The sequence below is a fragment of the Sorex araneus genome, chromosome X (genome assembly GCF_027595985.1).
Source record: "Sorex araneus isolate mSorAra2 chromosome X, mSorAra2.pri, whole genome shotgun sequence".
In the NCBI taxonomy this organism is placed as follows: Eukaryota; Metazoa; Chordata; class Mammalia; order Eulipotyphla; family Soricidae; genus Sorex; species Sorex araneus.
The window spans coordinates 329,343,953-329,364,727 of record NC_073313.1 but is presented as its reverse complement, the minus strand read 5'-3'; the positions used below and the strand labels follow the sequence as shown (position 1 = coordinate 329,364,727).

Below are 20,775 nucleotides of genomic sequence, written 5' to 3'. Positions count from 1 at the left end.
AGCTCTTTATCTATGGTACTGCTCATAATCTGCAGGCTCTTTGAGAGAAAGAACACTAACTTTTGAGAGTGTGTCCTTTTAAAAACACAATATAATATGGATATGATTTATATTATTTAATAGGATGACTGCTTTTGAAGAGAAGAAGGCTAAAGCTCAAAGAAATTTAGTGACTTATCTGAGGTCACAAGTTATCTAAAAGATGTTAAAAATTTCATCAATGACACATTCTCTAACATCCTAACCAATGCATAGCCAATTTTACAGTGCCACCCATCTAAAATATTCCAGAAAAAAAGCGTTATCTTTAATGGGTTCTGTGCCATGCAACAACCCTATCGTTGAATCAGGGAATAAACAGAAGGAAACATTTCTGGCATTTGGGATGGGGCAGAGGAATCCATAAGAGGCTGTGTGTGTGGGGGGCGGGGAGGGTCTCCGTCATCCTCAGGGCTTACTCCTGACTCTGAGCTCAAGGATTACTCTTGGCAGAGCTCAGGGAACCATATGGAGTGCCTGAGATAAAACCCAGGTAAGTCAGCCTACCTGCTGTACTATCTTTCCAGCCCCTAGAGACTGGGGAATTTGATGAGTGCATTGCTTCTTCAAACAAAGATAAGTATACCAGTAAGAAGTTTTAGTGTTTTGAGTTCTGTTTCAAAGCTTGCCTCTTTCACACTTTTATATTCAGATTTCCAGGGACCAATTAATAATAACCAATTCAGGTAGGATTTCATTACTCATAAATAAATACCATGGAACCATAGGGATAATCTCTGAACACAGAGCCAGGAGTAAGCTCTGAGCATCATCAGGTGTGGCCTCCCCAAACAATAAATAAATAAATAATAAAATCCTTTCATAAGTACGACTATGGGATTGAAATACTTTTAACCTTACTTTCATAGAGTAGTTTTTCAAATATGTATACTACAGCGATTATGCCTCTCTTTTTCCTAGGTTAAATATTCACCTTCAACTGCTCAGCTGTGAGTTCTAGAATTTTGAGGTCACTCACCATGTGAATCACTTTCTGCTTAATGATACTTTGTCTCTGTTAGTCTGAAGATCTCCAGGAGGCAAAACTAAATGCAGTTATTCCCCAATAGAGAGTAAATACCACATTACAATATCTTAGCTAAGGACCCACAGGTACTAAGTGCTATTTGTTTCCTTTTTTACTGGCAATCATCATTTGTTGTTATTGATAACATAATTTAAGCGACCAATAGGACATGTAGGTATCAAAGTGGGAGTTCTTTCACTAATGAAATGAAAATTGTCACAGAGTGAAAAGCTAAAAAGGCCTCATTACTTTCTCTGATCATATTAGTAGGTACACTCTAGAACATTTTAATTGAATGCCATTTTCAATATAATGAATATTATCAATACCTATGGACGTGATAAGCTCTCAAAATGTTTCTGAGATTCCAATTCTTTTCGGGGAAGTAGGGATGGTTTGGGCCACACCTGGAAGTGCTCAGAGATTACTGGTAGTATTTACAGTACAATATGCAGTGCCAGGAATGAATCCAGGGTCAGTTGCATGCAAGACCAGTGCCCTTCTCCTGTATTATCTCTCTGGCCCCAAATTTCTATTCTTAGAGAAAACATATCATTATCTGGTCTGTACATCTTTTATCTACCATCTCTTATATGGATATATTTAAAAATATTTAAGTAAATAGCAGGAAAGTATATTAAAACATTATCACCTTTCCAATCTCAAACGATCTCAACATTTGATTGTCTCTAGTTCATCTCATCATTGTCAAAGACTCTTATATGCACTTTACGCAATTATCCTATGTACAGCAAAGCCATGTGTTGGGACGGCTTCAGAGTAAATTCAGATACAAAAACATTTTCCTTCTGGGCAAAGTAATAAAATGACATTCGTGCTCCTCCCACTATAAGTCAAACAGAGGTCAGTTCCCCATCCCTGTATCTGTTTAAATAAACTGGTCCAGCTGTTTGTTTCTAAAATGCCCTTTGACCTTGTGTCTCATCCTCCCTCCTTTAGTGACAGAATGCTTTAATTCCCATTGTGAAAGGTTCTAAATTATAAAGAATTTTCTAAACTTTGTACCCAAAAATGAGACCTTTAGATTTTACATAAACTCACACAAACATATTTCCTTCTTAAAATACCTCTCATTTCAAGAAGCAGTAGTAAAGCCATTATTTAAGCTGTGTGTCCTAGTATAAATTAGATAAATATTAGAGCACAAACATAAGAAGAAATTGGTTTTATAGAGATATTTTGAATGTACTGACAAAATTCCAATTCTAAAAGCATAATTAAAAATACATTCTCCAACCACCATCAAATAGTTTAACATGAAATATATCATGAAATAAATAATCTTTAGAATTTTCTATATTTAATAAGACTCAGGGTTTTTTAGTTTGGAGTTGGTAATAAAAAAAATTATAATGATACGACTGAGGTCTAAACCTCATAGTTCTTAATACTTAGATGCATATTTCTGGTAATATATTACACAAAAGTTTTTTTGACTCATTAAATCATTCCATATCTCAGTCTGATAGATCTTAGCTCAAATTTGCCATACACTGAGCATCTAAAAAGATAATAACTAATTACCTTAAAGAGATATGCTTTAAAATTGGGAAATGTTTACCTTTTCATGTTCCATTCTGAACATGAACATACATATATTTTTAATATAAATTTTCTTTAAAAACAATCTTTTGTGACGTTCTTTCTAATAACTAGAACTCTAAAGATTACATTAGTCTGAATTACAGAAAGAATACTTCTATTTCCCTTTTTCACAGAATGTAATTTCTTCCAAGAGAATACTATCATCTTTCCCCTCCCTCCAAAAATTTCACAAATAGAAATAAGATAATGAATTGGCTTTATACTTTTATTCAATAAAAGAAATGTATTTCTTTTCCTCTACTTACTGTTTAAGACTCAAACCCTAACAAGGAAGAGTGGGACACTGAAAGAGCAAAATCATCAAAATTTCACATGTGGGATTACCTCAAAATTCAGTTTTATTCTTTGTATTCTAAAAAGACTAACCAGATAACCAGATAAAAAGAATAAGAAATAATTCATGATTTATGCTAACAATAAATACAGAAACTTTTGATTTATTCTTTCTTTTCCTTCTAGATGTTTATCTTTAGACTTTAATTTTTATCATTCTAATAATTCCACCTATCAATTATCATTCTTAGTTTCTGAATACTGAATAGTTTTCTGAGCAAGATCTGGTAAAACAGCGGTCTAAAGCTGACCTTTGTCCTTTGGTTTATCCTCTATTTCTTGCCCTGCTTACTTCCCACAAAACTAGATTGCTAAGTTTAGTTTCCTCTCCGTGAGAACCAGCAGCTACAGAGATCATAGTGAACATCCATTAAAACCAAAGCACAAGCTAACTACATTTTCCCAGTTCAACAGGCAGCATGTCCACTTAGCTTTGCCCTTTTCCTATATTCTTGTACAGTCATGTATGGTTCCTCCCTCATAATGACCAAAAGAGTAAGGAAGAATCGCTTGCTCATGTTCAGGAATGACATTTTCACTTATTTTCAATTCTATTTTTTAGTGCTTAAAAGTCAATTTATTCAGTGATGATTCAGGGGAGTTCACATTTTGTTACTGTAATATGGCACAGCCAACTCAATAAACACACATAGAATCAAACTGTTGTTTCTCAACAATGGCATGACTTTATCATTCCCATAGCACTTGCCAATGAGGCAAAAGTGAATACTCGGCAGGAAGGTGGATTTGAGTATGGAGAAATACCATTTTACAATATCCCTCTATGCCAGAGAAACTAACATGATCATATGTTTAGAAAATATCCATTAAACAACAAGATATGTTAGTAAAGATGACTTCTAAATACATGGTGTTATTAAAGAAAGTATTAATTATAATCTCAACCTTAATGTATAATTAAGAATACTTAAACATACTTAGAAATAAAAACTAATACCATGCATAATTAAATTTGTTTTTAATACTAGATATAAATTATTTATTCTTTAATAAAATATATAACATATAAAGATTAATACTCAATATATACTTCATTCTAGATCATTTCTATAAACGTTTTTAAAGAATTAAGGATTGTGGACAATCTTCACATTAGAAGGTAGCTGCTGAATTCCAGAATTTTGTCCTTTTTCTATTCCATGAATTTTCTTGATGAAGCATTTCTTTCAATTTTATCACAGTCATCTAAATAAAAGTATATATACTACATTTTTTAAAGTCAGCATTTCTTAATAACTTGAAGGCATGATTTATAAACAAACCATTCAGGGAAAGAGTTGTAGCTATTTTCCAAATAACTCCGTTTCTTTACACAAGAAGTCAAGTTCAAAATCTTTTGTTGGAATTTTTTCTTTTAGATTTTCTTATTGGAATTAATGATCCGTGATTGGTGATATTTGGGGTTCAAGCCTTCTATACTCCCTTTGTGAAGTAACACTTCATGAAATGTGATTCTAAAACATTCAAGTAAAATTGAATCAATCTCAAGTCAAACCTTATGAAATCATGTTTTTGGCACCTTCTTCTAGTTTCTCAACCTCCTCAGTATCTGACAGTTCCAAGACTGTACTACCTCATCTGTGTGCAGCGGGGTGAGGGTTGATTGAGGGGTGGATAGAAGAGAAGGGAGCACGCGCTCCCTTCTTCATCTACTCTGGAAACATAATACTGGCATTTGCTCAAATCACAACAAAGTCACCAATCAGCAGTCTGAGAAGATTCTCCTTCTCTAACAATAATGGATATATTTCTTGAAATTACTCTAGAAACTGGTGTTATCCAAGTCAACGGGACAAACTAATTACATATAAAACTCTCTTCAAAGCAACAAGTGAACAAGTCGCTAATTAGTTGAAAATTATAATGCAAAGTGATAACAAGATTCATGTGCTACTTTGGACTTCACATCACAAAAGAACTTTCAAATACTTCATCACTTAGTACATACATACTACTGAAAGGGTTCCTTGAAAGCAAGATGCAAACTAATTTTTTATTCTAGAAAAATATACATATGCCAAATCCTTTAATGTGACTTGAGCTCAAAGTAAAGTTGTGGGGCTTCCTTGAGAGAAGGTCTTTATTTCCTTTGCCACTGCCTGCTGCCTTAGATGACTAAAGTCCTATGCTCCAAATGCAGTGAAATGAATTGTGGGAATATCTCTCACTAGACCTAGTATAAGAAGCAGTCAGCAGCTCAAAATATCTAATGTGTTCATTAAATATATCTAAAGATATTTAATAAACATATTTCATTAAAGATATTTAATGAAGACAAAGTATCTTAAACACAAAAATATTTTAGTAATAACTAACAAGTATTCATATAATGCAATATTAATAAAATATTAATTTAAATGTGATGGATTGTGAAATTTGTATTTATTTATATGAATAAGAATTTATATGAATAAGAATAGTAGGCTTGCTTATAGCCTTTAGAATTAAATTGATCATTTAGCAATCTGTATAAGCAATAGGATGAAATAGCAAAATTTTCTATAGTAATAAGAAAGCTAAAAATAGGAATCATCATATCGTAGAAGAATAGATACATCACTCTTTTCTTTAAGCTGAATTATTTTCTTTATTGTTAAGAGGATAGGGTAAGGCCATATCTGGTAGTATTCAGGGCTTAATCCTGGCTCTGTGTTTAAGGATCACTCCTGGCAATGCACAGGCGACCATATGTGTTGCCAGAAATTAAAGCAGGGTTAGTCACAGGCAAGGCAAGAGCCTTGTACTATTTCTTCTGCCTCAAATCTGACTAATTTTTCATATAAATTATAATTTTCCATATTCACAAAATTCAATAAAATTACACTTAACTATAATAAACATTACTGAATAAATATGCTTATTTAAAACAATTCTTAATTTCCTGCCGATCACCATTATAAATGAGTAGGTCAGTTACTTTATCATCTTAGCTGACACATGTTTGTAAGTATAGGGACACTATTAATAATTATTTTATGCAGTAGGCATAAACCATAAATGTCTCAGGAAAATAGGGTCATTTTTACCCTAATGATCAAAAAGGCACCCAAATAAAACACTCCCTGAATAGCTGTGACTGTTAGAAATGTGACTGCCCAGCATACTTGAGATATTAGATTCTCCAGCACTATGTTGGCATATTTCTATACTCTTTCTTTCTCCAGGACCTCTCTGTTTGTTGTCCCAGCTCCCTAAGTCTTCATTAACTGAAAACTACCCTGGCCTGGAATCACTACTGACACAAAAAGAGGGTATCTTAAAATATACCTCAATTTCTACCATTACTTGGTCACAGATTCATTCTTATAATATTACAGTAATGGTCCCACAACTGGAGGCACGTATCTATATCTTAGAATGTTCACTGCAATTTCTTATGGCGGGGGGGCATTGAGCAGGGTAGTAGTCTGGGCCACACCAAAAGATGCTATGGGCTTACTCCTGCCTCTATGCCCATGGATCATTCTGACAGTGCTTGAGAGACCATAATATGGTACCAACCAGATATCAAACCAGGGAGAAGCCTGTACAAGGCAAGTGCTTTAGCCCCTCTCCAGCCCCTCATTGTTGTTTCAATTAGCAAAGCTTAACATCAAAACTATCATCTTTATAAATCAATATGTAAACCTTAGGTGCTTAATCACAAATGGAACCATGTATATGAATTAAAAAAATCTAACAAGACATATGGCAAAATCTTTTATTTATTTATTTTTAAAATTTATTTTCTTTTTGGGCCACACCCAGAGATGCACAGGGGTTACTCCTGGCTCATGCACTCAGGAATTACTCCTGGCAGTGCTGGGGGGAGGTGCATATTGGATGCTGGGAATCAAACCTGGGTTGGCCGCATGCAAGGCAAACGCCCTACCCGCTGTGCTATTGCTCCAGCCCCAGCAAAATCTTTGATTTTTTGGTTTGTTTTTTTTTTTGGCTTTTTGGGTCACACCTGGCAATGCACAGGGGTTACTCCTGGCTCTGCACTCAGGAATTACCCCTGGCCATGCTCAGGGGACCATATGGGATGCTGGGATTTGAACCCGGGTTGGCCGCGTGCAAGGCAAATGCCCTACCCGCTGTGCTATCTCTCCAGCCCCAAAATATTTTAAATGAAGACAAAATTAACAAACTTACCTCAGTATTGTCAAATATTTGAAGAACAATCATGATCCTCTAGGTCACAGAAGGGGAAATTTTGGAGCACCTATAGTCAGAGTGATTCTGAGTGGTTTTCCTCTTCTTTGAACTACATCACTCATGAGTATCACAATCAAAACACTGGCTCAGGGTAGGGAGAGTTATCATGATGTCTAGTCAAAAGTATAAGAACTGAGTAGGGACAGCAGGAATGTGGCTCAAACAGTAGGCAGAGCATATGCCTTACCTATGGTTTGTTCCCCGGACCCACATGTCTTGTCATCCAGAACTGGGTAGTGGCCCCAAGTACTGCTAGGAATAGCTCCCATGGCAATGGAACATGAATACAAGAACTGAGCATGAAAATGTGACTTACTGGCTTTGTGATCAGAGGAGTATTTATTTAGGTTATGAAGTTGAAATGATCAAATGACTTAATGTTTATGAAAAGCACTTTGAAAACTGTTAAACCTAAGAAAAGAATTTTCTGAGATATTATTTTTTATGATTTAAAAAACAATGGTAAATAAAACTTGTATGTAAATTCTTATGGTAGCAAAAGGTGGAAATAGTCCAAATGTCCATCAACTAATGAGTATGTAAACAAAACGTGGCCCATCCATTCAAATGAACAATATTCAGTCCTACAAAGGAATGAAGTATTAGGAACTCATGTTGCAGCATAGATAAAACTTGAAAATGTAATGGTGAGTGGAAGCTAGCCACAAGACCACATACTACATGTATTAATCTTATCAATGTAAAGAGCACATTTATATACATGATCATAAATGTGTACAGTGTCTTATGTAGGCATGTTTAGAGACAGAAGATAAAATAGTGCTTATTAGGAGCTGGTAGGATGGATTCATGAATAGGAATAATAGCTAAAGTTTCAAGGTCTCTTTTTGAGATGGTGAAATGTTCCAAAATGGACTACAAGGACAGTTGCACTACTTGTGAACATCCAATAAACCATTTAGCTATATACCTTAAGAGGGTGAATTGCATACTTTATCAGTTATAACTCAATGAAAGTGTTAAAAATAAATGCAGAGTGGTGGGTTGAAGGAGATACTGGAAGAGGGATCAGCCCCCTCCTTGGTTCTAATTAGTAGCTTAACAAGACAAGGTCCTTAGAGCTGCACCTGCCAACTGACTTAAATCCTATCGAGATACAGACTGTCTTCTGTGGCAAGGTGATTCTAAAGTGTTAATCCAAGCTCCCAATTCCAATCACAAATACCCTTGTCATTACAATTTCAAAGGAAATAATCTGGTAAAAATAAATAGTTAATTTAATATGCTTTTTTGAAACGTTACATTCACTTATTGTGTTCCTGATATGCTGATTCCACCCCCATCATTCCCTTCCCCCCTGATTTGACTGAGGGTGAGAATCATAACCTATTGTACTTTACTTTCTGCAAATAATACTGTCAGGTGACGAGCCATGGAGGCTGATATCTGACATTTTGGGATGCATACAATTCTTTTCATTAGCTTTACATCTCCCACTTCCTCCCCTTTCCAAATACATCTTGAACTCTGACCTAAACTTGATCAAATAAAATCAACCATAGCAGATGTTCTAGTGATATAGGCCAACAAAACCCTCCAAACAGGCAATAACCCTCAAAACTATTGGCTTGCATTCAAATCGATACCCCACAATAGAAAATACTAAAAATTTGTATGTAAATGAAATCCAGATAGTTCATTTAATTTCCATCCCAAGGCAAATATACTATTTTAAAAGAACATGACTTCATCAATGTGCTAAAAAAAAAATCACTCCAAAGCAGGAAATGCATTTTTGAAATGTTACATTTAGAATCCAAGATCAAAAACCCCCATGGACCTGAAAGGGTTAATGTGTTTAAGAAAGGAAACATTTTTCCCTTCTTCAATGATGGAATCTAATCTTGTGAGGCATTAAGGTCCCTGAATCACATGGTTAAGAGGGTAAGAAGGAAAAGGGCTGAGCTCATGGATGGGAACAGATTAAGGTTTTTGTTTATTTGTTATTGTTCAGGTGTCAAGAGCCTGTAGGGTTAATTATTCCCCATATGAATGGGCTTGACTTAAAACCCATCTAAGAATGAAAGTAAAAAAAGAGGAAAATAACAATGACTGAGGGCAATGACTAGGCAGAGTCCAGTATCTGTCAAATATCCACGTTGCTGGAGAGTTTGTTTTTGTTTCTGTATTTTCCAAGTTCTCTTTCCTCTTAATTTTTTTTTTTTAAAGAAGCAAAGCAAACCCTTAGGCATTTACTTGAAGCTCTAAGCATTCACACACTGGAGCAAAGCAACCGGATCCAAGACAACGGCTGCCCTCAGAAACACTTCCTTCCCCCATGCTCCTGGCTCCACTCCATATTTTGAGAAAATTGTTTTATTCAACAAGGAGGCAACATTTGCCCCATTTTTTAATATTTCAGGCTGACTTTTTAACCACTAAGAAATGCTGTTTGTTTTATGTAGGCGCAGCCTGGAGCAAGATGATGATGTAAGTGAGAGGAGTGAGTTTCTTTGGGCACAGCTCGGTGCTTCAGTGCTCAATGGTTAATCACCCAACACCAGCCTCAGCAACTGTTGACACAAAATAGGTGGAGATCAGGTCTGTGCAAGCAGAAAATACCAGAAAGGCAAACTATATGTAAACACACTTAAGACAGATTTGACAAGAATAGACCTAAACCTGACTTGCTAGGAAACTCTTAATGTTTAAAGCTTCAATGTTGCTCTCAGCTGAGGCTGTTTTCCCATACAAAGTTTCCTTTGAGAAGAAAAGGAGGAACATTTTGAAAAGGAAAAGTTTACAGAAGACAGCTGAAACATTCGTCCCCTTGATTCACACAGTGTGAGTTTCAAATCTGCTCGCACATACAGGATTTATGTCATGCAATACAGTTCTTCCATGTCTCCCTGGAGCAGAGCCAGCGAAGGGGTGGGGGCAAAAACGTACGCACACAACCACAATTCAAAAAGTTATTTCTCCTGACCTATAAAAATCAGGCAAAGAAGCAAATGGATAATGCTTAAACGGTCTTTTAATCTTATCTAACTGACACCTGACAACCCATTACTTATAGATTATTAATGCACACACTAAAAAGTTTGTCATGTACAAAATTACTGGAGAAAAGATTGAACGCCTGAGGAAAAAACAAATTTTGCTGTACAATAACTTCAGAAATTTCAAGCCTATTATCTGTCATGCCCTTCATAGACTCATCGCGCACTGTTACAAACAACTGATTTATCTTCATTATGAATCCAAAAATGACAGCACACATGTTTTTCATGTCTTACAATAATGTTTAATTTCATTGAATTTTTATTTCAGAATGGTGTTTTGCTTAAGATGAAGAAAAGTCACAACTTTTGAATTCATTTTCTGTTGTTTCTCAAAGGACTTGGTCTCCCCCACAACCCACCCCTCACCCCTTTGCTCCAGTTTTGTTTATAAGGCTGCAATCCAAGTGAGTTTTAGAACATCTACCTTGCTTCTCACTGATCTCACTTTATTAGACAGTCTAGAACATCAGAGCTCCAGAAAGAGAATTAGGATCCCAGGATGAGTCCTTTTCAGGCAGAAAATGCAGTTGCCCGAGGAGATAAAGGAAGTTGAGCTAGGACACACATCCAACTGGGTGCAGGGTGACAGGTGAAAAATTTCCTCTAACATTCCCTCCCCGAACTTCCATCTGTGAAGTGCATGTTGTCACAATACTTAGAGGGAATCTGTTCCTTAGTCACCTGTAGATCTGGGCTTTTCCACCTACTTCTATGGCCTCTCATCCTCCTCATTTCCAAAGCTCCTCATGAGGCCATGCCAGGCTGTAAGAAACATCAGGAATTCTTTCCATGTCTTCGACAAGATTCTTGTGCTTAGATACTGAGACAGCAAATCTGGCTTAATGAGGACTTGCTCCAAAGTGTGCTGACCCACACACTTCTTCAGAGTCAACCAGCAGGTTAGTAGTTTCACCACCTTACAAGGTCTCTCACAGGAGGTCAGAAACACGGAGTCCACCACACAAGATCAAGGCTCCTGACTCACTAAGTTCTGGATTGCTTGTGAATTCCACAGACAATGGTCCTGAAATAGTTCCTCAGGTGGTACTGACTCTCCACTCTAAGCATCTCACTCTAACTAAAAACATAAGTCTGTGTGTGTGTGTGTGTGTGTGTGTGTGTGTGTGTGTGTGCCCCATACCCAGCGATGCTCAGTGATTATTCTGGTTCTGAATGCAGGAATCATTCTGGCCGTGCTCTGGGGACCATATAGGATGCCAGGGATGGAACCCAGGTCAGCCACATGCAAGGCAAGTACCTTATCCTATGTACTATCTCTCCAACCCTGACAGAGATAGTCTTTGAAAACAGGAAACACAGAACAGGAAGGGGGCTTTCCAAATTTACCCTTCTACGTAACCACTATTCCTAATATTCACAATGTGGCTTATTTAACACAGTGGGGCAGAGCTCCGAGTAAACTTAAGAGTATAAAACTTACAACCAAGTGTATTTAACAGAGTGTAGAATCATTTTCAAAGAGGAATTGTTTGCTGAAAATTTTTTAAACCTGCAGACAAAAGCAGTGTCTCTGTTGAACTCCTAAGACTCTCTGACATGACAATACCTGAAGGTTTCTAAATTCACAGCTCTTTTTTTTCTGCAAGCTATTTGCTCAGCTTTCCTAATAATACCCTGCCTGGCTGGCACTTTGCCAGCTCTGTCTCAGGCAATATGCAAGCTAAACATTTTTGACTGATTTCAATATTTTCTTATGAGCAACTAGACAGTACTTTATCTAGTGAGTATTACCGATTGCTATAATCTAAACCCAGAGTAAGCGCCTGAAAAGGTAATATTATTAGAATTGACACTCAAGGTGAAAAGCATAGCAATTAACTATGGCTTAGGAAACAACAACCTTTTCTAGAATGTGCAGGGAGCGAGTCTATTTATATTTCTACTTCTCTTTCTTCTTTCAAAAATACTGCACCTGTTACTTCATTGATCAATTAGAAAGTCTACCTTAAATACAGGTTATACTTAAATTCTCAAGGGAAAAAGTTAAACCACCTGCTTAATAAAATTACCTTTCGTGTGTGAAGTTGTTCCATCTTAGGTGATTCTCAGGTAAGGAAAAAATCACTATACATCTTACACTTCTATTTTGTAGTTTAAAAGAAAACAAATGACCCAGTGCCTCTTATGCGATGCAATTCTTTTTTTTTTTACATCTGTTTTCCTTGCTTTTGTGTCATGTCTCTATTTAGCTTTATTGACAAAACAATCTGTGCCTAATGTTTAAACAACATCTGTAAAATGTATTATTAAATTATGTTGGAAGAAAAAGCAGAGCGATTCTATGAAACCCTCTGACCCCCTATTGATTTTTAGATCACAGACGTTGAAAGAATAATTTGTGAATGTTTTAACATTTACATCTACACAGGTACCTATATTTATAGAATCTTTGATTACTTATAAAAGTATTTGCTCTGTTATTACCATAACTCAGAAAGAAATTTGACCTTTAACAGCTAAATCTGTTTATTGTAATAAGGGAGAGGAGATCCTATTTTAAAAAAAAAATAAGTTTACATTTTTACCTGCCAGTGGCATAAATCCCAAAGGATAACATACTTGCCCCCACCCACTACTAATAAATGGGAAGCGATGCCTGAATGCTTTGCAGTTTTGAAGGCAATAAATGAAGTAACTGGGAAATTCTGGTCTGTGTACTTAAACTGAGAACTGTAGTGCTTTGATCCTTTCATAAAGTGTCACCTCAGATGTCAGGTTACTCCCTGGAATTTTATGCACCCAAATGACGGAAAGTGATTTTTCTCTTCACATCACATTCCTTATTCCACAAATACTGTATATCTTACACCTAAAGAAAAAAACCATATTTCCTACTCAAAGAGCAAAGGAATAACCACTTAACACTTAATGTTAGGCCTCAGTTGGGAAAGTGTCAGGGTAAGAAGTTGTAAACAAAGAAACTGTAAAATGTATTCAATACACCCTAGGCTAAAACTTTGCTGAGGCAGTATGTGTCTGAGGCATCCAGCAAGCAAGATACAATCACAAGCACAAGTTTTCATCACATGGAATTCCCAGGCCTGCCACACTGCTGTGAAAAATAAAGCAACTTTTTATTTGGACATTCTGCACACATTTTCAATATAAAAAATAAGCTGGTATATTCATGGGGAAAAAAAGAATACTGGGTATTGACTTTGGGTTTATAGTTTCTTTCAATTCTACATAAATACACAAAAATCATCTAGTTTCAAAATTTAAGGTATTTCTACTTAAACAACACAAGCCACATATTGGTAATGTTTTACCACCAGATAAAACAGAACTATTTTCCAACAGAAATGCAAAACAAGAAGACAACTCACAAATATTACCATTTATCTTTTTTTTATCAAATCATAATTGGAAGTAAGGGAGCAAATGAAGAAAGAACACATACACTTATAGCAAATATTATATTTCAAATTGATGTTTGAAGTCTAAATCTATCCCAACATGCCATATGGAAGTATTTGTGCAATTAGTTATGGAAATTGATTACTTAAAACATGCAGTTACTTCACATACTTAGATAAGATAGATTAAAATAATCTTTGCCCAAATTATTTATATATTACATCAATTTTCAAGAAGTTTGCTGGTATAAAATTTTATCAGTAAATGAATTTCACATTCCATCCTAGGGCCCCATTCCTAAAGCACCTATACATACTTTTGGAGATTTCTTGAAGTAGGGGAAGGGGGGAGGTGGCACACCTGGCAGTGCTCAGCGTTTACTCCTGATTCTGGGCTCAGGGGTCACTCTTGGTGCTGTTTAGGAGACCATATGGGGGTGTCAGGGATTGAACTGACGTTAGCTACATGAAAGACAAACACCTAGACTTATGTATTACTTCTATGACCCTAAAACCACTTTTTAATAAAAAGATTCCTCCTTTTGGGGCTGGAGCAATAGCACAGCGGGTAGGGCATTTGCCTTGCACGCCGGAGACCCAGGTTCGATTCCCAGCATCCCATATGGTCCCTGAGTGTAGAGCCACAAGTAACCCCTATGCATCGCCGGGTGTGACCCAAAAAGCAAAAAATAATAATAATAAAGATTCCTCCTCTCTTTATTTCTTCTTTGATTTGTTTATTGTTTCTTGGGTCACACCCACTGGTGAGAGGAGGATGATAAGATGGTGGGAACTGAACCTGAATTCTGAATATAAAGTCCTAACAGTTCTTAATTTCTCTTAATCAGTCCAATTGGTCTTGTTGTTTTACATTAAAATTATCCCAGTCTCACCTGTATCTCTTCCCCTTTTATCTCCCCAAATCTCATCTTCTTTGGCCTTTCATAGTGGCCGGTATATATTACTTATGGCGATTAAATCGGTGTAAAATTAGCTCAATGGCTGAATGAAAGAAATATTAAAACTTACCAAAGTTTTCTTGTCTCATTTTTCAGTCAAAACGTAACTTAAAGCTGCATTGGGCAGGGTTTCTATGACAAGCTAACAACTAGACATGAGTTTATATTTTTCATTTACATACTATGTATTTTGATACATTATGTTGCTGCCAATAATTATGACTGATCTACACCCAACCTGCCCTTCAGCGTTTTATTAAATCTCTTCAGCAGTGACTCATAATTCATCAAAATGTACATGTGTGTTAACAAGTTTTAAGAAATACAAAAAAGAAGACACAACGTTTTAAAAAGTAAAAGTTAAGTGGCTAAATTAAGTGAAGGGGAAATGCTAAATACTATGGCAGAGTCTTTTTTCTTAATTAGTACTTCCAGATATAATGTGGACTGATGTTCAATACAGGGCAAATATTCATAACTTTCCCCAAAATACCTTGTGTAATTTTTATGACAGTACAGTAAAATGAAAACCTCTTGGTTACACTCATTTCTAATCCTCAAGTATGCCAGTTTAAGATTCTCAGACACCTCTGGTTTCCCATTTTTCCATCAGAGTTTTTTCATAAAGTTGAAAGGAAAATAAACAAATTTTCAGCTTTTTGAAAGGAGGATATTTGTAGAGAAAGTTAATGAACGGTTGGAAATCTCAAGTCAAACATGGAAGTAGCATTATTTGTCAAAATTAAGAGAAACAATCTCTCTCATAAATTATAATTATTTGGGGGATATTCTCAACAAAATTTTTATTGTTGAAAACAACTGCCAAATAAAAAGCACTGAGGTGGAAGCAAACATCTAATCCAAACCTACATCTAGCTCCTTACAAAAATAGAGACCACACCCATGCAGTTCATTGCCAGCGAGGAACAGATTGTATTTATATCCCAAGTAACTGAGTAAAGGTGACTTCTAAGTTATATGTTGAGTATTAGTGTGAAGCTTAGAACAAAGTCTGAAAATACTCATAGAAGTACTTTTTTTGGGGGGGTGGTCACACCTGGTGATACTCAGGGGCTACTCCTGACTCTGTACTCAGTGCTCAAGGGATGACAATGATCCAACCTGGTGGGCTGCGTGCAAGGCAAACACCCTTCCCACTGTACTACTGCTCTGGCCCCTCAAAGAAGTATTTGATAGTCAGTATTACAACTTTCTAAAAAGGTCCTTACTTTTTTCTAGTTGAAAAATTGAGGGAGTTTGTATCTCTGATTTTGATGAAATCAAGAAAAATGACATGAGAATGTCACGGGAATACCCACCTGCTCCTATTTTCACTTTCAAGAAATATCCCATAGATTGTCTATTCTGGGCAACATTTATCAGCGTTTGTTTTCAAGTTACTATATTTATGGGGGAAGGATGCTAGCAACACTGAGGAAGATGAGAGATAACCTATGTGATAAGCCACCTGAACCACAGCACATCTGCCTCCCTTAACTACAGAGTTCATCCTGACACTCCCTGGTCCTCAAATGAGAACATTTTCTAGGATACAGAACACTTTCCTGTCCTCTCACTGCATGAAATTGCCCTGTCCTTAGTTTGACATTGAAGACATCTATGAATTTAGGTGCACAGGTAAAATTGATGGTCAGTGTCATCCAGAACAATTTGAAAGACTAAGTTCAAATATGTAGTAGCAACAGTGGAGAATGAAGGCACAATAAAAGGTAAAAATAGGCAAACAGTAAAGCCTCAAGAGCAACACAACTCCTAGGAACAGTTAGCTATCGTCTGCTTCCATTGGCTCCTTATGCACTTGATGAGCAGGGTTGCAAAAATTGATCTCCCAAGGCTGTGGTAAGGTCATAGAAATTGATAACCCTTACAAGCAATGCTTATGTGAGTCTGTCTGTGTCTTGCAGATAGTGCACTTTGTAAATTAATCCTCCAAAGGCAAATATATTGTAAGTAGCTTGTTATCTCTAAAATACTAAATTGAAGAATACATGGGATTATATTGACAGAAATCACATTTTCTGTAATGGGGTTTAATATATCTGAAATCTCTCCCAAAGGCTCCCAGGCTCTCTAACAGAGAAGGTCTGTTAATGTAGGTGCAATGGACATCAAAAACAGATTTATTCACCAAAATGGATTAGGCCATGTAATCAGAGATTCTGTAATATTAATCTTTGACACTTATTGAACAGAAAGAAATACTCCTGTCTACAAACTGGCATTCCCAGTTCTCCTCTTTCCCCAACCAGGTTTTCAGCCTTCTTTGGATTTTACTTCAAAGAGGATAATGTTACCCCATCATAAACAGTAATCTAAAAATATTAGGACAATTAATTAGATACACTTAGTTTTAGAGGATATTAAATTTCCATACCCTTCAAATATGACACTACCTCTGGGTGACTGTAAGAAATCTGGCTTTCAGCACATTGACAAAGGGTAATAAATAATACTTTCTCAAAGCCTCACACCACACAGCCATATATTGTCAGAATTTTGTTGCCTAGTCTTTGGTACACAATCTCATCTTCTCTCCAAATAGGAAATTCACACATTTATTTAAAAACAGTACAACCCTGCCCTGGGTACATTAGGGTGTACATAGCTTCAAGCTAGAAACGTAATTTCTCCTTTACAATAAATGGAAGATAAGAGAAAAAGTGGGAAACTCTCCTTGAATGCTGAGCTCTCATAAAATCTAACTGCATTTAATTATTTGAATTTAAAGTCTGACAGATATGTGATGGTGTAGTTTCTTATTTCATAGAAAATAGGATGCTACCACCCTCTATATCAATTATCCTGAGGGTAGGGGGAAAGCTAGGGAGAAAGAAACTTTTACGAAGTCCTAGTGAATGTGGATTAAATACTTATACTATACTTAAAACAAGCCATTTATAAAGTAGGTCAAAAGCAATACAGTAGTCTCTTATACATAGTTTCAGTCTCTGAGGTGAAATGTGGTCCCCAAACATTATGTACCATGAGATATTTGTACAGAGAAATAAGATACCACATTCACATCATTTTTTTTAAATTGCATGACATTTTATAATGGTTCAAATTTATTAGTAGTAATTATTTTAACCTCACTTTGCTTAATTTATGAATTAAACTTTCCCACATGTCTGGGTGTACAGAGAAAGAAAATGTATATTGGGTCTAGATTATCCCAGAGGTCTTGGAATATATCCCCTGGAGATAAGGGGGAATTATATATGGAGCTCTCTTTTCCATATGGCAAGGCTCTCTCTCACCTATCAGGCAACAGTTTTTACCTCTGGATCAACAAACCACCAGGGGGAAAAATGGTAACAACTGGGCATGTCTTGTTAATGCAAAACAATAGCTGCAGGTGACCAGTGGGGAAGCAGACTGTGTAACACGAAGCCAAAGGACTCACCAATTGTTCACTTGAAGGATGGTGAGTCCCGTGTCTTGTGCCAACTGCTTCTTCTGTTCTTCAGAAGGGTAAGGGTGCTGAAAGAGAACAAAAAAAGGACAGGTGTATACACAGAAACTCTGGACAGATAATGTGGTGCACATCACTTGTCAGGTGCTAGGGAGTCAATAACTGTAAGGGCTAGCGATTCAATAATAAGCACATACATGCAGTAGGAAAAAAGTATGTGTACATCAGGCAAAATATAGGCTATTTTGTCAATAACCTAAGTGTGTAGTGAAGTCTGTAATTAAAGGTAAAAATGCTGAGGTGTGTCACTCTTATTAATGGAATACTACATCATCTAATTAATGGCAATAAAAGACAAGCCAATTACAAAGATTAGTGAAGTGTATAAATAGCTAGCTACTTAGGATACTTTGCAGAACCTTGATACTGAGTTTATCCTTTAACAGGTTTATTTGTTGCTAACAGAAAATTTAGTGTGATCTCCATTGTGTTTTCTAAGATTTAAATAAGGACAAGTTCCTTTCGACCATGAAAAAGTGTTGCACCTTGGCTAAATATCTTATAGAACTATGACTTTCAAAGCTGAATTATATGAACCAATAATCTCAATTGTGATTCCTATTATTTAAGCACCTTATTAGCCTGAAATTCTCCCTCTAAAACACCATTACCAGGTTCAAATATTACAAATGAATTGGTTAAGTTTTTGAGGTGGGGGAACATCTTGGGTGCTATACCTGAGTCAGTTCTCTAGGGTTGCTCTCAGCGGTGCTTGTGGGACCATGTGGTGCTGGAGAGAGAGAGAACCAGGCCTCCATGTGGAAATCATGTGATCCAGCTCTTTAGGCTATCTTCTCAGCCCCTTATGCATCATTTTAAACCACTGTTCTTTTTAACTGTTTTGCAAATCCCAATAAATAAAATTATTAAACCAAAGTTGGTTTTCAAATCCGAATGCCAGTATATGTTGGGTTTCTGAATACAAACAGTAAAAGGTCTAAGACCATCATGCTTTTTGTATGAAGAATAAGACCCGTTAGGCTCCTCAGGAGCTACAAGAGATAAAAATGCAATCCAGGGGCTGGAGCAATAGCACAGCCGGTAGGGTGTTTACCTTACACAAGGCCGACCCAGGTTCAAATCCCAGCATCCTATATGGTCCCCTGAGCACCACCAGGGATAACCCCTGTCATTGCCGGGTGTGACCCGAAAAGAAAGAAAGAAAGAAAGAAAGAAAGAAAGAAAGAAAGAAAGAAAGAAAGGAAGGAAGGAAGGAAGGAAGGAAGGAAGGAAGGAAGGAAGGAAGGAAGGAAGGAAGGAAGGAAGGAAGGAAGAAAGAAAGAAAGAAAGAAAGAAAGAAAGAAAGAAAGAAAGAAAGAAAGAAAGAAAGAAAGAAAGAAAGAAAGAAAAAGTGCAATCCAGAATAAAATGCTAAAGTGAAATCCATACCTTCATTTAACAATGTTTAAAATTCTACAGAAACTAACTTTGTTATAAATACTTTCTGTTCGGTCATCAACTATATCTGTAATTGCGAATGGGGATACAGACATGGTTCCTATGTGTACAGATGCTGGTTTGCATCACTAGATCTCAGAAAGTCTCCTAAGATAAAAACCCATTCTAATAGTCAATCCTTTGTTCTCTTATGAGTGGGAAAGGGCACCCCCAACTTTCAATTTAACTATCTGTCACTTTGGAAACTAAATTTCTGTCTATTGAATGTTAATTAACATGGCTTTTCATCTCATTAATAATGTCTGATTAGAGGCTAAGAAGCCTCGCTAATGACCACTTCAGTGCTCTTATATCTAAGTTTAAATATCTTCTAGATACATACACATGGGATTCATTTGTGAAGGGCAGAGATGTAGCAATTTTTCCCATAAGCATTGTCTTTGATTGTCACTTAATCAATACATACACAATTAGAATAAGGCTTTGCTTTCATGGAATATAGTGCCTTTCTCTAAAGATCTTCAAGTATATTACAGAGAGCATGGTTATTAATCCCCATTACATCCCTTTGAGGGACATTAATGGAATCTATTGTCTCTCATTTTTCAGGTGAGGAAACTGGGCAAGAGAGATATGGCTGAGACATAACAGAAACAAGACATTTCCTGCGTCTCTTCCAGTGTCTAGGCCTTACTCTGACTAAAGGATGTCCTCCAGATCACTCACCATACTCCTCAAGGTTGACCAATATCTAATCCTCTCCTCTACTCTGTCCAAGCCTGAAGTCTTCTCTACTGTTTAGCGTATTGCACCACTACCACATTCCCGCCCCTGTTCAAATGCTGAGCCTTGCATGCCTCACTCCCCAGCACACCCTATCATTCTCACACCAGTCCTTGCTTTCTTTCCATAACTAAGAGCACCACTCTCAGAAACACCTGTTTTTACTTATTCCTTAGTGACATGTCTTCCCAATCATTACCAATTCTGAAATCCACAGCCTTCTCTTTCACCATCCTCAGAATCTGTACCACTAGCACATATCAGAAAGTCAGGAAATAGCTGTGGAACAAAAATTAGCTATAATTTGCCATGATACCGAGATAAACTCAACTAAGATGCAACTTCAAAATACAAACACTTTTCAAAGCTCTCAGGAAGTATAAATAATCCAATTTAAGATTCACAGCACTACTTTCCTGGCTTATTCTTAAAAGTAATGCTGACACAGTTTTCAAAAAGGCTAAGATCAAAGGTGACAATCACCCTACTCAGCATAATG

General features: G+C 36.5%; 1 protein-coding gene across 2 annotated transcripts in view; it reads right to left on the bottom strand.

Moving 5' to 3' along the window:
* MEIS1 (Meis homeobox 1) overlaps window positions 1-20,775 on the bottom strand; it is a 143,143-nt gene that overhangs the window by 6,987 nt on the left and 115,381 nt on the right. For both annotated transcript variants that reach the window (XM_055122745.1, XM_055122746.1), the window contains exon 9: window positions 18,027-18,103. In XM_055122745.1, coding sequence (XP_054978720.1) covers window positions 18,027-18,103 — 77 coding nt within the window. The remainder of the gene's footprint in view (window positions 1-18,026; window positions 18,104-20,775) is intronic.